The sequence below is a fragment of the Rutidosis leptorrhynchoides genome, unplaced genomic scaffold (genome assembly GCF_046630445.1).
Source record: "Rutidosis leptorrhynchoides isolate AG116_Rl617_1_P2 unplaced genomic scaffold, CSIRO_AGI_Rlap_v1 contig331, whole genome shotgun sequence".
In the NCBI taxonomy this organism is placed as follows: Eukaryota; Viridiplantae; Streptophyta; class Magnoliopsida; order Asterales; family Asteraceae; genus Rutidosis; species Rutidosis leptorrhynchoides.
In genome coordinates, this window is record NW_027266573.1 from 44,006 (window position 1) to 59,410 (window position 15,405).

General features: G+C 33.7%; 2 protein-coding genes across 2 annotated transcripts; both read left to right on the top strand.

Annotated features, from left to right (window-relative positions):
* The first annotated feature begins 5,832 nt into the window (after positions 1-5,832).
* Positions 5,833-11,233, top strand: LOC139882978 (respiratory burst oxidase homolog protein E-like). Its single transcript, XM_071867220.1, is given in 15 exon segments — positions 5,833-6,550; positions 7,003-7,162; positions 7,362-7,410; positions 7,824-7,937; positions 8,480-8,723; positions 8,726-8,904; positions 8,984-9,363; positions 9,449-9,548; positions 9,633-9,748; positions 9,938-10,090; positions 10,181-10,348; positions 10,443-10,641; positions 10,719-10,847; positions 10,939-11,017; positions 11,124-11,233. Coding segments are annotated over 15 exon segments (2,898 nt in total).
* A 1,972-nt stretch (positions 11,234-13,205) lies between these two features.
* LOC139882979 (uncharacterized) lies at positions 13,206-13,874 on the top strand. Its single transcript, XM_071867221.1, has one exon. It carries the CDS (start codon positions 13,206-13,208, stop codon positions 13,872-13,874), a length of 669 nt encoding a protein of 222 aa, XP_071723322.1.
* The last annotated feature ends 1,531 nt before the right edge of the window (positions 13,875-15,405 follow it).

Here is a 15,405-nt window from a genome sequence, read left to right on the forward strand (position 1 = left end):
TTTGACTAATTAATTTTATATATTTTCAGGTTTAGTAATATACAATTTAGTCCTTCAATCTATTTAATTTATAATATAAAATTATAACACGTCACCGCATCATTTTAATTCTAATCGTGTGTTTTATTTTATTATGAATGTATGCATGACAAATGACAATAATCTAAATTTTTACGTCTAATTAATTAATAATCGGGTGTAACAATTCTCCCCCCTTAAGAAATTCGTCCTCGAATTTCTCTAAGCTAAATAGTGGCTAGCATCGTCGTAGTCCTCATTACAACTTCGATTCCCACTCCAACATCTCGTTCCTTCTACTATATTTTGACCACGCATCGCGTCTTATACGCACTCTCTCGTTTTCAACTTGTCGAAGTCGAACTCACCAACTATAACCGTTCCGCCAACACCTCGACAAAATTGAGATTCAAGAATTGACTCATGGACTATACCAACCCGCATTTTCAAACCAAAATCCAATCTTTTCTTTTTTTTCCTCTTTCAAAGAATTTAAGAGAAAATTTTTGTTATTAAATCGACTCACGGGTTGATAACTATATAAAAAAAAATTTCTTGCCAAAGACTTTGTTTCATAAAATAAAAACTAGTCCATGGTCAACCTCTCATCACAACTTGGTTCATGCTATCTCACTATTCTTTCATCATCTCAGATAACTTTATCTTGAATAACTGCAGCCTTACTTGAATCTTGATAGCTATCAAACTATCGCCCTCATGATGCCTTTGACTTTCTAACAACCGTAAAATATGAAAAGTAAAGAAATATACAAATCGAGATATGAAGTGAAAGAAATTCAATGAAATATGATTTCAATGAACAATACAAATTCCTATAGTCCGGTTTTCTAAATCTTATAACCCTCAATCACAAGCTTCCTCGAACCTATGTTCTGATACCACCTTTGTCACGACCCGAAAACCACCCTCGTCGTGATCGGCGTCTTAACCTCCTCAAGCGAGATTAAGACAAACCTATTTAATATCTACAATTTCACAAGTATTAAATTATCGAATAATTATTAAATAACTTTAAAAGTCATTCAATTTTTTACAATTAAAAGCTCTACCAACACGGAATAATATCTATTTAAGAAAGAATGAATGTTTATACAGTAAAAGAAAGAATTTCGAAAGTCTTCACGCGCTTCCTCAAGTCGTTTAATCTATGCTGCAAGAAAAATTAAGTAGTATTTGGATGAGTGAAAACACACTCAATAAATATCAAATACAAAATATAATAAGATAAAGATAGATTGATAAACAATACACTCGAAAAAGTTTCGAAAATAATTAAGGATTGCCAAAACACTCTTTCTTCCCAAAACAACGTGAATATATGTATATATATTTTACAAAAACCCAGCCATGCACTCATCAAACCAAAACCAACACCAAAACACAAACCATCAAAGTCTAAACAGACCAACACCCTTACAAAATTCCACGAAAACTGCGACATTTAGTCCAGTCGTTCGGGCGGCACGTGGTCCTTAGATCAAGTATAAGAATAAGTCGTATGCCCTTAATGAAAATGACGACAAATTTACTCTACCCTCAATGAAAGATAGTGACGGGACTCAATAATTGATGGTCCCATATACTCGGTCTATGGTAATAACCCTCTCATGTGCCTGAAAACCAAATCACAAACACATTTCTCCAATCCATCTCACATCCCAATTTCTAAACTAATTTCCACATACCAACTCACAACTCTATAACCAATTTATATATGACCACTAATCAAGCCAATTGACAATAGACATTTTATCAAACCAGTTTTCCGAACGCAGTATTCCCAAAAATATATATACTTATAAGTACCAACCAAAAACCTACGGTTTATTAGTAAATCGTTATATCATTATATGTTGTAGTCGATACTTACCTTATCCACGACGCAACTCCTATGTCAAAGAACACCCCACTCGCATGCTATTACTCGATCGCCTACTCGCTCTTTCCAACTCGAACTACGCTATCTTTAACATTAATATTATTATAACAATTCCGATAATTAATTTTGTCTAACAACTCTATATGAAATGCATCATAATGTCAATTTCAATGCATGCAAATCAATATATCAATAAAAAGTCATAATAAAACCTTTCGATAATTAAGTTTTTGATTTCCAGTTTTATAGTTTAACTTCTAGAACCCATTAGAACCTTTCCAGAATTCCATATTAACCTTTAATAACACCTATCACAGCTACAAAATCTAATTTAAACATATACAAACTACCCAAGACTCAATTTAACTCAATACATGGAGAAACATGTCAATCAAACCCATAATCCACAATATTCAAATTATTTAGATAATTGAACATAAACATCATTGTTCAATTCATAACATATATGAAAGATTCAATTTTCATAAAAAATTAAGTGTACACCCAACAAATTAAGATACTTATCAAGATTAAATATTAATTAAGTTAAAGAAATTTAATCTTACTCTTTTTATATCGACCCTTTTTCAATTTTCCTTTATCTTTTCGCCTTTTCATTTTTCATTTTTATTTCTCCTCACTCTGATCTCTTTTCTTCATTTTCTCATGTTTCTACATCTCTCTCGAACTCATCACTTTTCACTCTATTTGTCTAATTAATTAAGTTTCAATATTTTTTTTATTAAGTGAATGACTTCCACCGCATATCTTATATGTTTCAAAAATTATAATTACACCTCATACTTTCACCAATTAACTCTATATATTTTGAGGTTTAATAAAATAAAATTTAGTCCTCCAATCTATTTAATTTATAATAGAAAGTTATAAAACGTCACGGCATCGTTTTAATTCTAATCGTACGTCTTATTATATGATGAATATATATATGACAATAATCTAAATTCTACGTCTAATTAATTAATAATCGGGGTGTAACTGTAGTGATGAAAACTATGATTCAGGATGGTGGACTCAAATCACATATATTTAAATTGGTGATTGCCTTAAATTGTGTTGCCTTGAGAAGCAAATCAAGCAAATAATCTTCAGGTTCTTTCGCATATTCTGTTGCACTAGTATTTGACTCGGGATGGTCTCACCGGTCATGCCAACTAATAAAGTTGTTATAATTAAATTAAACTTCTAGTTTATTACTACATGTACTTTGGTTGCACATATGTTAGTGGTTATGATAGCATGAGAAATCAGCGTGTGCTTCACTACGTTTACCCAAAATTACAAATGCATGCGATATATATAATAAAATGTTTCAACATACTATTAGTAGATGACCGACATTTTATGTGGCGTATGGCAGGTATGCAGTCAACACCCAACCATATCACTAGAATGCCATGTATTAACATGTTATTCATGTCCACTCACTTGTGTGATATGGAATTTGGGGATAATAATATTTTTGGTACCTCAACATTTTCAAAATTAACAAATTGCTATCTCGCAATTTTTCGCTAACATTTTGGTACGTCTCCGTTAGTCTTCCTAAAAAAACCATACCTTCCGTCAAATATTATCTACGGGTCACACTCTTCCGGTCAATTCGGTCCAATCAGATCCACATAAACATGCCGTCCAACATTGATTTAGTTAATGTTACACGTAAGCATGGGACCAAAAAATATTTTTACTATCCTCATCCAAACCTAAACGACGTCGTTTTACTCCTATATATAAAACGACATCGTTCAAGCTTTCTTCTCCATGAAATTTACAATCAAAATATTGATGAATAAAAATTAAATTTGCCAAACAAAAAGAAGAAAACGATGATTAAAATACTTGAATAACGTTGGGTTTTAGAAAGGCTCTGTCGGTTCAAATAAAAGAGATTCTTGATTTTCAATAGAAAGCTAGTAATAGTGTTTTGTTTGGCCATTTGGGGCAAAGCGAGTAGTAAAGGAAATTGAACTGTATTTGAACTTCCTGAAATTGGATGGTAGAGAGCTTCTAGAATATCTTGCCAGCTTTTCATGCCCATTGATTACTAGTACAAGTTTTCAGCACCTTTTGAACTCTGTACTTCCCGTATTATGTACTTATTGTTTCAGCAATACACATATGATTTTCACTTTTTCAATTGTTATAATATTTCTTCCCGTATACTTCAAATTTCTCACAATAAAAAATAAAAATTTTTAAAAAATAATTAATTATACGAAAAATTATTTATCTGTCTATTATTTATTATTTAAAAATTATTAATATTTATTCAAAATAAAATATTTATTGAAATAAATACAAAAATAAAATTAAAAAATAGCTGAAATATAGATTTCTCAAAACGATAAATAGACCAAAATAAATTTTATTACAAAACATTTAAAGTGGATTGGAGAGAATATAAAGTATGAACAAACATATATTAATATTATTATTATTTCTGAATTAACTATGCTAAAATAAGGATATTAATTCTTTAAAACAAAAATAGTAAATGCTATCAAAATAACTAAACCTTTAACCAATGAAAGTGTATTGCTTTCCGATTGGAATGATCAAGAGCTGGTGTTTATATCTTATTTCGATACATTTCAAGTGTCATATCTTAAAAAAATAATTAATGGCAAAAGAAATTATTTGTCAATCCATTATTTATTATTAAAAATCAAATATTTATTCAAAATAGAATATTTATTGAAATAAATACAAGAATAAGATTGAAAAAAATAATTAAAATATGTATAAATTTCATAAAATTGTATTTGAGGTGTATCAAAATAAATTTTATTACGAGAAATAAATTTTATTACAAGACACTTTAAGTGGGAGCGGAAGGAGTATTATAGTAATTTTTTCCGAGCTCAATTTTTTACTTGTAGCTAGGTAAGTCACACCAAACATTCCACCCCCAGATCAAGTACTAGATGTTTTCAGTTTTTTATCATGAAAAAAAAAAAAAAAAAAAAAAAAAAAAAAAAAAAAAAGGAAGGAAGATGTTTTCAGTTTCAGCCTGCAGTGCACTACTTATATATCATATTGCCCAGCCACCAACAACTATCACCTCACTTTTTTTTTTTCCTTAGAAATTAATCATAAACTAAACGTATATGTAAATTGATTTCATTTTTTTTTTACTAAATTATTTTTATACATCTTCAAGGCAAGGCTAATTTAATTGCTGGATATTGCATAATTAATTGCATAATATCCATTTTTTTTTCCTTTTTGAAGAGGGCATGACATCCATTAAGAGGCATGACATCCATTAAGAGAAATTTTTTCTTAGAAGTTCAATTATTGAAAGGAGTAGGTGTAATGCTGTACAAAACAGTGAATATTAAGCAAATCTTGTACAGTACTGAAAGGGAATTAAATCAATGTACTAGTACTGTGGAGAGTGTTTGCCGTGCATTTCAAGAAAGACGCTAACCCGGCCCATATATAGGTTTGATTAACTCTGATCGAACCGAATCAATTGAGTTGCTCAACAATCCAATAGTAGCTTTGACTATATGTATAGATAGATATAGATAGATAGATATACTTTTCCGTGTGAGAAGAGAATAATAGAAACTATATTTAATGAAGCCTTCCAGGTTTCTAAAAGCTGCCAAATGAAGAATGTCAATAAAGAAATAAGGAACTCTCTTAAATGCTTCTTCAAATTATTAGAAATTCCGAGCTGATGAGTCATACAAGCGTCGAACTTGTGAGCTTGAATCGGTTGAGAGGTGTCTCTCTTGTTGAGCTTTACTAATTTCACTCTCTCATCTCATCTCATCTCATCTCACTCACACATTAAACTCTACTCTTTTCTATATATATATAACCAACATACATTAACATACGTGCCAAATAAACTCTACTCTTATATATTATAAACTCCATTGATGACATCATCATCATCAATGGAGAGAGATGATCAAACCGCCATCGTCGACCCCAAGACAAAGAGGTTAAGAGATTACCTGATCAAGTCGCCGAGGTCATCTGCAACAAGCCGGAATTTCGAAATTCCGATCGACGACCGCGAAGATGATCTAGAGAGTAATCATTCTGCTGATCAGTTTAGTGGAAGCGGCGGCGCAATGTTGCCGATTTTCTTGAATGATTTAAGAATTAATGGTACTTTCGACTCCCAAGGAAGCTCCGACGAGTTAGTTGAGGTGATGTTAGAGCTGGAGAATGACGCCATTGTTTTCTGTAGTGTTAATCGGCCGGAATCGAACGGGAATTACGTTGATCATGATCCGCCGGCGCCGGCGAGGAGTTTGCGGCGGAGTCTGTCGAATAGTTCACGGAGCATTTGCCAGAAATTCGGTTGGTTGAGGTCAACCACGCTGTCACGGAGCAATTCTTCCACCGCGACGAGTGATCACGAGCGGCGGCGGACGGCGATGATGATGACGGCGCGCGAAGAGAGGAGAGTGCGAGCGAAGCTCCAACGGTCGACGTCGAGCGCGCAGAGAGCGCTTAAAGGTCTCCGATTCATCAGCAAGTCGACGACGACGAGCGATGAGTTGGAGCTGTGGAGGATAGTGGAAAACCGATTTGACTCGCTCGCTATGGACGGGTTACTTGCTAAAGAAGATTTTGGTGAATGCATAGGTAAAATTTCTTAACTAGAACTTACTTAACTTGGACTATTATCTTTAATTTCGTAACTAAATATTAATCACTAGCTCATTTATTTTATATTTAATTAACTTTTGGTGCAAGAATGAGCTTCTATATGAAACTGTTTATAAAAAAAAAAATTGCTTATTACTGTAATAACTAATTGTATATTTCTGAAATTTTAAGCTGTTTTTTTCTCTCTCTATAAAATCCATTGATTTGAAATCTGTTAACTGATTTTAAGTTCAAATATTCTCTAATATAGAAATAGACAGTAATACTAATGTTCATAATTATTTTAGTAGAATTAATATTATAAGCCGTAATTATTCTTTCCGATTCTCGATATATATTTTTTAGAGTTTTTATTTTGTCTTAAAAAAAATACATACGTATAATTTAAAATTAAAGATATTGTATTTTCTTTTCTTAATACTGTGTAGGGATGATTGATTCAAAGGAATTTGCGGTGGGAATATTTGATGCATTGGCAAGGAGAAAGAGACAAAACATTACAAAGATAACTAAGGATGAGCTTCAAGATTTTTGGCAACAAATTTCGGACAATAGTTTTGACGCTCGCCTTCAAATTTTCTTTGACATGTATTTGCTTGTCTATCTATCTATTACCTATACTAGTATAGTCGTTGATGTTGTACACGTGTTTGTCCCTAATCAAACGGTGGTTGATGGTGTTCAAATATTGACACGTGGCTTCGTGATTTTCATGCAAAATTGAAAGTTACTATCTGTTAAATTATTAATTACCTCAGTCACTCATACTCAAGTACTATTTTTGCAGGGCAGATAGCAATGAAGATGGCAGGATAACAAGAGAAGAAGTGCAAGAGGTATTTAATTACTTAATTAGCTGCCTCTAATATGAACCAATAACGAAATTGAAGTGATATGTCAAGTTGACTTTTGGGAGTGTGTTTGGTGAAATGTACAATTAATAAATCTATTGAGTTATTAATTAATTGTTCTTGTTATTTTCATGCATGCCATTTGATTCTTAGATTAGTATATAGGTCTCCCATTTACTCTCTAGGAATGGTATAGTATTAGCGTAGTAGCTCAAAGTGTTATTATAATTTAAATCACCATCATCAATTGTTTTTTTTTTTTTTTTTTTTTTTTTTTGGTTTCAGTGGAATTTTTTTTTTTTTTTGACTAACACTGTAACCAATTGTTGCATTTTTGTTCCTAATTTAATTAATATATTTATTTTTTTGCTTATCTTGTATTGCAAATTAATTAACAGCTGATAATGCTAAGTGCGTCTGCAAATAAACTATCGAAGCTAAAAGAACAAGCTGAAGAATATGCTTCATTGATAATGGAAGAATTAGATCCCGAAAATTTCGGTTACATTGAGGTAATATTAAATCCAAACTTTTTTTTTTTTCTTTTTTTTCCAATTGTGAAATATGTTTATGTTTCTGGTAGAAATCTTGGGGTCACATACATACATCGAAGATTATTAGGAGTTGTACTTTTAATATTGTCACACTTTTCATCTACTTCCCATGTGCCCTTCACTATATGTATTATGTTTATCCTCTACTTTTAATATTCGGTGAAATCTTTGTCATGCCGGATTCTCGAATAACATGACAAACGTAAAATTGGACACCAGCTACCTCTTGCTTTTGGATATTCCTGTTCAGGGGAATGTTGAATTACAATCATTGATCTCAAATGATTACATGTTCTCGGAATATGTTTGTGTTTACAATCATTATTATGTCAAAATATGGATATCATTTGTTTTAGTAACGGTGCCTATATTATCAGTAAAACTAACAACCAGAATAGGTGCCTTGAGTAATAAGTTACCTACTTCCCTACTCATAAAGAGTGAAATTTAACTGATGTACGTTCTAACAAAGCCTTATTATCTGTTTTCGCTTCATCCAGTTATGGCAGCTGGAAACACTTCTTCTCCAAAGAGACGCCTACATGAACTATAGCAGGCCACTAAGCACAGCAAGTGTTGGTTGGAGTCAAACCCTAAGAAGCACTTACACTCCAATGAACATATTCAGTACCTTGACCAGGAAGTTTTGCTGTCTGATCCTTGAGAACTGGCAAAGAGGTTGGATTCTTTCGCTATGGTTCACGACAATGGCCTTACTCTTTGCCTGGAAATTCATCCAATACAGAACAGAACAGTATATCTTGTCGCTGGCGATTGTGTAGCCATTGCTAAAGGGGCTGCAGAGACACTAAAGCTCAACATGGCTCTCATTCTCTTGCCAGTTTGTCGAAACATGCTTACATGGATTAGATCTACAAGGGCCAGATCTTTTATTCCCTTTGATGACAATATTAATTTCCATAAGGTAGGAAGAGTTGTTGCCAACCCTAGTTTCAAGTTCTTGATTTTTTCTTTTTATTTGATCTCATTTCTATGTATTGCAGATGATTGCCTCTGCTATAGCAATCGGAGTTGCCATACATGCTGGGAATCACCTGGCATTTGATTTTCCACGCATAGTTAAGGCCTCTCCTGAGAAATTTGCCCTTATCGCCTCTGACTTTGGGTATAAGAGACCCGGATACAAGGATCTAGTAACCAGTATTGAAGGCGTGACAGGGATTGCAATGGTGATTTTGATGTTGATTGCATTCCCACTCGCGACAAGTCACTTTCGAAGAAATGTGGTGAGGCTACCTCCACCTTTCAACAGATTGACAGGATTCAATGCATTCTGGTATTCTCATCACCTGCTCGGTCTGGTCTACCTTTTGCTTCTTGCTCATGGAACATTCCTGTACTTAGCCCACGAGTGGTATGAAAAACGGTATGACAATTTAATTCAATTCAATTCAGAAAAGTTGGATGACATTGACTTTGAACCTGTGCTTAACACTGATGTTAATCTTGCAGACATGGATGTACATCTGCGCTCCATTGATCCTATATATTGTAGAACGAAGTATTCGGACTTGCAGATCAGAATTTTATGCAGTAAAGATATTGAAGGTATTATAATGACTTCCAACATTATTATAATTAAAATCGAAAGGAATGCAGGTGATTATCAATAAAGCAAGGTTTTTTTAGCAGGTTTCAATTTTACCAGGAGATGTATTCAGCTTAATCATGTCCAAGCCGCCAGGATTTAAGTACAAAAGTGGGCAGTACATATTTCTGCAATGCCCAGCGATCTCATCTTTCGAATGGTGAGCACTAAAATCAGTTCGATCAATTTATGACACTCCTAACTCCCAAGTATTACCTCCGTTCCGAAATACTATTTTAGTTTATATGTAAAAATTGACAAGCATTTTGGGACAGAGGTAGTACTAAGATCATGCACATGTATACTATTGAATATTGAAATGACATATATCTATCTAAATTTTTGACAGGCACCCATTTTCTATTACATCTGCACCGGGCGATAACTACCTTAGCGTTCATATCCGGATTGTTGGAGACTGGACGCAAGAATTGAAGCGAGTTTTCACTAACGTTATTGGAGGAGACAGATGTGGAAATCCTGGATATTTAGACTATGCAGAGTAAGTTATTATTCCGAATGCAATCTAATTGCTTTCTTTTCATATTGAGAATATTTTATAAATGTTGTGATTTATACTTTGACGATCCAGGCAGCCTAGACTTCTTGTGGATGGTCCATACGGAGCTCCAGCACAGGACTACAGGAGTTATGATGTTCTGCTCCTTGTAGGATTAGGAATTGGTGCATCCCCTTTTATAAGCATTATCAGAGATCTAATAAACAATACACGAGCAGAGGAACAACAAACGGTAGTTAAATGTCTATACTATATATAATAACACCATTTCTAAGTTAATTTTTTATAAACCTTTGACGGATAATGTGGTATTGGTATGTAGGATTCAAAAAACCGAGACGAATAATGGATCAGATGATAGCACACATAGATTTACATATTCAAATGTGACGCCAGCTTCATGTTCAACCGGAAGCGCTAGAAAAAGACCTCATAGGACAACAAATGCTCATTTTTGTTGGGTTACAAGGGAGCCTGGATCTTTTGAATGGTTTAAAGGTGTAATGGATGAAGTTGCAGAAATTGATCACAAGGTAATGAATGTTAAAATGCTTTTATTCTATGATTCACTAAAGTTTTCAGTTAACTCACTTTATTTCCATGGTAACAGGGTCAGATTGAGCTGCACAATTACCTTACAAGTGTTTATGAAGAGGGAGATGCAAGATCAACCTTGATTACCATGGTCCAAGCTCTCAATCATGCCAAACATGGTGTCGATATCGTTTCTGGAACCAGAGTATGATCTTAATTTATATAAAGCCATCATAATTTTGTTGAGTTTCAAGAATGTAGTTTCTTTCTGCTAATACATTCATTCAATTTTCCAGGTACAGACACACTTCGCAAGGCCTAATTGGAATGACGTGTTCAGGAAAATTGCTTCAAAGCATCCAGGTGCCACAGTAGGTAAAAGCAGAAAAAAGCTAACAATACATTAAAGTTTGAAATGCAGCAAACTTGGAGATCAAGGCAGTATGCATACATTAATTAACATTTTTGTTGCGTGTCGCAGGAGTTTTCTATTGTGGGATGCCAGTGTTAGCCAAGAAGCTGAAGAAGTTATCACTAGAACTTAGTCACAAGACAACAACTCGATTTGAGTTCCACAAGGAATATTTCTGAAACAGAGTAGAATATGCTTTGGTGGATGGAGGGTTATTCTTTTTGTAAGTACTTGACTGATTCAAAGGAGGAAAAAGAAATGTATCTACATTATATATATTACTACGTAGAAGTAATAATTTTGTCAGTGTAGTCAGTGTAATCTTACCATTCATATTGTAAACATGAATACATGATCACCACAGCATAGAAAAGTACCAGTCCATGTTCTGGGCTGTCTAGAAAGATATTTTCCTTTGTGATGTATATTTATCATGACTTAAACTGAGGTTGCAATAAGAAATGTATAGTTTAAAGCTGCAGCTGTTTGTTTTTTATTGTCAAGAGAAAATATAGAAGCAATTAAGGGATATATATATGGCCTTCGTGGAAAGTCACATTTTCTATACATTTTATATAAAAAAATATGGCAGTTAAATGTATAAAAAAATATGACAGTTAATTAGGGATGGAGGGAGTTGGGAGTATATGCTGGAGAAGGTTTATCAAAAATCCCTAAATCTCTTGAGAAGTTTGTAGACACAACGCCTGACACGCTGCTTAAGCGTGTAACCCACGATTAGTCCAGCAGCGAAGCAAATTCCCCAGAGTTTCGAACAAGTCCATAGTGATACCATTTGTCTGGAATATCATGAATTAGAAAGAACAAATTAAAAGTTATATTAAGTATCCACTCTCCAATAAGGATTTCCATAATAATGGACATTTGTTCCGAATAGAAAAGGTTGAATAGGAAATTTAAATTCATATTGTGTGTGTGTACACATATTCATATTGTGAGATCAAGTCTTTCAAACATATATACCCTAGACAACTAAAATCAATTACCAATTAAATCATACAAAATCACATCTACAAAATATCCATTCCTAGACTTATTAAGTACCTGGAAGACCTCGTGACCAATGTCCCATGCTCACTGAAATGGGTGTGATTACCAATGGTGGAAGAAGAGTATGATCGTTGCCCGTTTAAAACTTTACGGACGACACTTTGCAATCCTTCCATTTCTTCTATTTTTTTAGATTATGATGTTTGGATTAGGTGTAAATCAAAGATCCAGGGTGGATGGTAAGATTGGTGGTTAAGATCGATGACAATGGTGGTCTGAAATTGAAGCTGCCGTTCAGGGGGATTTCTAATTTCCTTATGGTTGTCAGGAAATTAATTTGGGCCTTGAAAATTGTAGGGACTGGTAATGGTTCATTCTATTGAACCGCTCTTTTTGATCGGTTTCAAAAATTTCAAAAGATCGACGTCGGTCGTGTTTAGAGTCTGTTCGATCGAATTGCTTGGTCGACTTTGTGTTTTTTAGAGAGAATGGCTACTAATTAATGATCAATCCCAACATACCGTATTGTGTTTTTTTCCCTGATACATCAATGACGATATTGTTATTATTATAAATAGGAATATGAACCCATGTTTGTTTAGCATGAAGATTCGGATTATACATACTACATACACATCTCTAACATAATTCGTGAGGCCATAAAATTTCGAAAGCTGGAGAAGACGACTCGTATAATAATTAATGTCCTCTAACAAAACTCCTCCTGATGTAAACAATATGAATACGAAAGCTCCAAGTCGAAGACGACTCGTATAAAAATCTCGACCCCAATATTTTATTTTATTGGTGGTCATCATGCTCATGCATAGACATAGAGAAGAAAGATACTGTCCAGAGTTAGTCAGCCACATAGAAAATTACACGTGTCAGTTAAATTTCCATAAGATAAATAAAAAAATCCCAATGGCATATAATTTTGGATCTACCTTTGGGTATTAGCATCTACGTGATCGATTCTAAGCATCTTTGATCAAGATCCTAGTATACCCACTCTCTCTTAATCCAACGGCTAACATTCTTTACAACTTCCCCATAAATGACCTTCCCCACTCACTCCAACACAAAATTAAAACAGCTAACCAACCTCAAAGAAACAGAGCAGCCGTCTTTTGGTAAAAAATGAATGTGATGGATTCTTCTCCATTTCAAGCTTTAGCTTTAGATTACCCCAATTTCGGGATGTTCACGGTCGTCAATAATCTATGGGCCTGGGTCGCCGTCATAACGGCAGCCGTTAGCTTCTGGCGGATCAAAACAATCTCCGGCGCCACCGTCACATTTCCTGTCAAAGCTGAGCCGGAACAAACGCAGAAAAACCAACGAGCATCTATTGATAATCAGGAATCAACGACGACGTCGACGGAATCAGGGGTCGCCGCCGCCGCCCCGACATTTCCCGCCGATGAAGGTGAGCAGCAGCTGGTTGCATCGGTTTTGGAAAGTCCGTTAAGTTACGCTGTTAAAGAGATGACTAAAGGGATGAAGTTTTCGGTGTATTATGAGGAAGACGTCAGAGAGAATGAGGAAGAGAATGATGAGACGGTGGTCAGAAAATGGGGGTATACTGACGGTGTAGTTGTTAATGGCGGTGGTGAGAGTGATTTGGAGAGAGTGATGAGAATGAGAATGGGAGACTTTGGGTGGTACAGGTGTCAAGAATTAACGGCGATTAACGGCAACGTCGTCAGGTTTTGGGGTGAGAGTGGAAGAAGTAATGGAAGCTCTGTAATGCTGTGTGGCGGTGGTCCGGTAGGAGCGAGCCTTTGGAAGTTCCGTCAAGTTAATTAATTAGTATTCAAATATTTAATTTTAGTTGTTAATAATATTGGTAAATTATCATGAAAGAAATTGTAAATATAGTTGATTAATTTGGTGCGACTTTTGAAACTCAATTGAGCAAGAAAACTAAATCAAATTTTGGTTTACCTGCATTGCATGCAAGTTTTGCATATTCGTCAAGTAATTACTTCATTAAGTCTTTTGATAGCAATTCTTATTTTGAAAAATTTCCTTTCAAGAAGTCTAATACTCATAATGATTGATTATACTAGTAAATAACAAAGTTTAACATTAGCCTTAATACAAAAAATATATATTAAGACAGTAATCGATGTATGAATGAATGCGGCCTTGCTGATTAAAAAAACATGAAAAAAAGAATATGGATGATGTAATATTCTGTAGTTATTCTTGGCTATTCCCGCTCTCAAATAGACGATGGATCATCTTCTAAGTGGAATATATTCGCCTTAAAATGGAACCAAAAAGATTCCTCTAAAAAAAATGGAACCAAATAATGCAGTGCGTTGCTTAACAATATTTTGTTTGAAGTTAAAAAAATTACTATTTTTTTTTCTTTTTAAGTAATTATTCTATATTATTTTGGTACATGTTGCATTACACTATATATATGATAATAATAATATATATATATGAAACATACATATCAACGATTTATTATTATTTATAACCATGATGATCAGCTCCACCAAATCCATAAATTAAACCATATAGTAATTAACAACATACAACAACGTACTGAATGCACTAATTACGTCTCGACCTTAATTCACATGTCTATCCTGGCATTGGAACAATCACAAGTGCAGGAAAGATGCATGTACGTATTTTCTGACTGAGATAATAACAGTTTATAATAATAATATATATTGTCCACATATTAATTTAGATATATGTTGGTCTTCCAGATTTTCTTTTTCTTTGTCATTTGAGTTTCCAATTAACCTTCAATCTAACAACGATCAGGTCCACCTAAATTCTAATCCATGAGACGAGACAGCTCAACCAATATTTATTAACACTAACATTTTTTTTTTTTTAAGTTAATTGTGCTTATTTGAGATACATATTCTATTTTTACTTTGTTCATGGAAATTTCTGTACGAATTTAGTGATATATATTGTAGCTTCCGTGAATATCTTTGGTGTTGTATTGCGTAAACACAAAATTTTGTGGTCAAATGTTTTAAAGAAAATGGGTTTTCTTCTTGCTTTTGTAGGCTCTTAAGATGTCTTAGAATGTCTAAAATTATTTGACGACTCTTGTAGTCTTGAAGAAATTGAGAAGACAGAATACATACATACGTAATTAAGAAAATAAAGATCAACAATTTTTTAGGGTGATGTGATTAGATTCTGTAGTGTATAAATAATTTTATACTATGTCTTGCATTTTTCGTCAATAATCACTATATATTCTATGATCTATGTAATTTAATTGTGACGATTGTTTAACTTGTTAAGAACACATATTCTCTTACGGATATTTCTAGAAATCTATTTAGATTGATTCAATACA

Coding starts and splice junctions, on each gene's coding strand:
- LOC139882979 (XM_071867221.1), top strand. CDS start 13,206: ATGAATGTGATGGATTCTTCTCCATTTCAAGCTTTAGCTTTAGATTAC.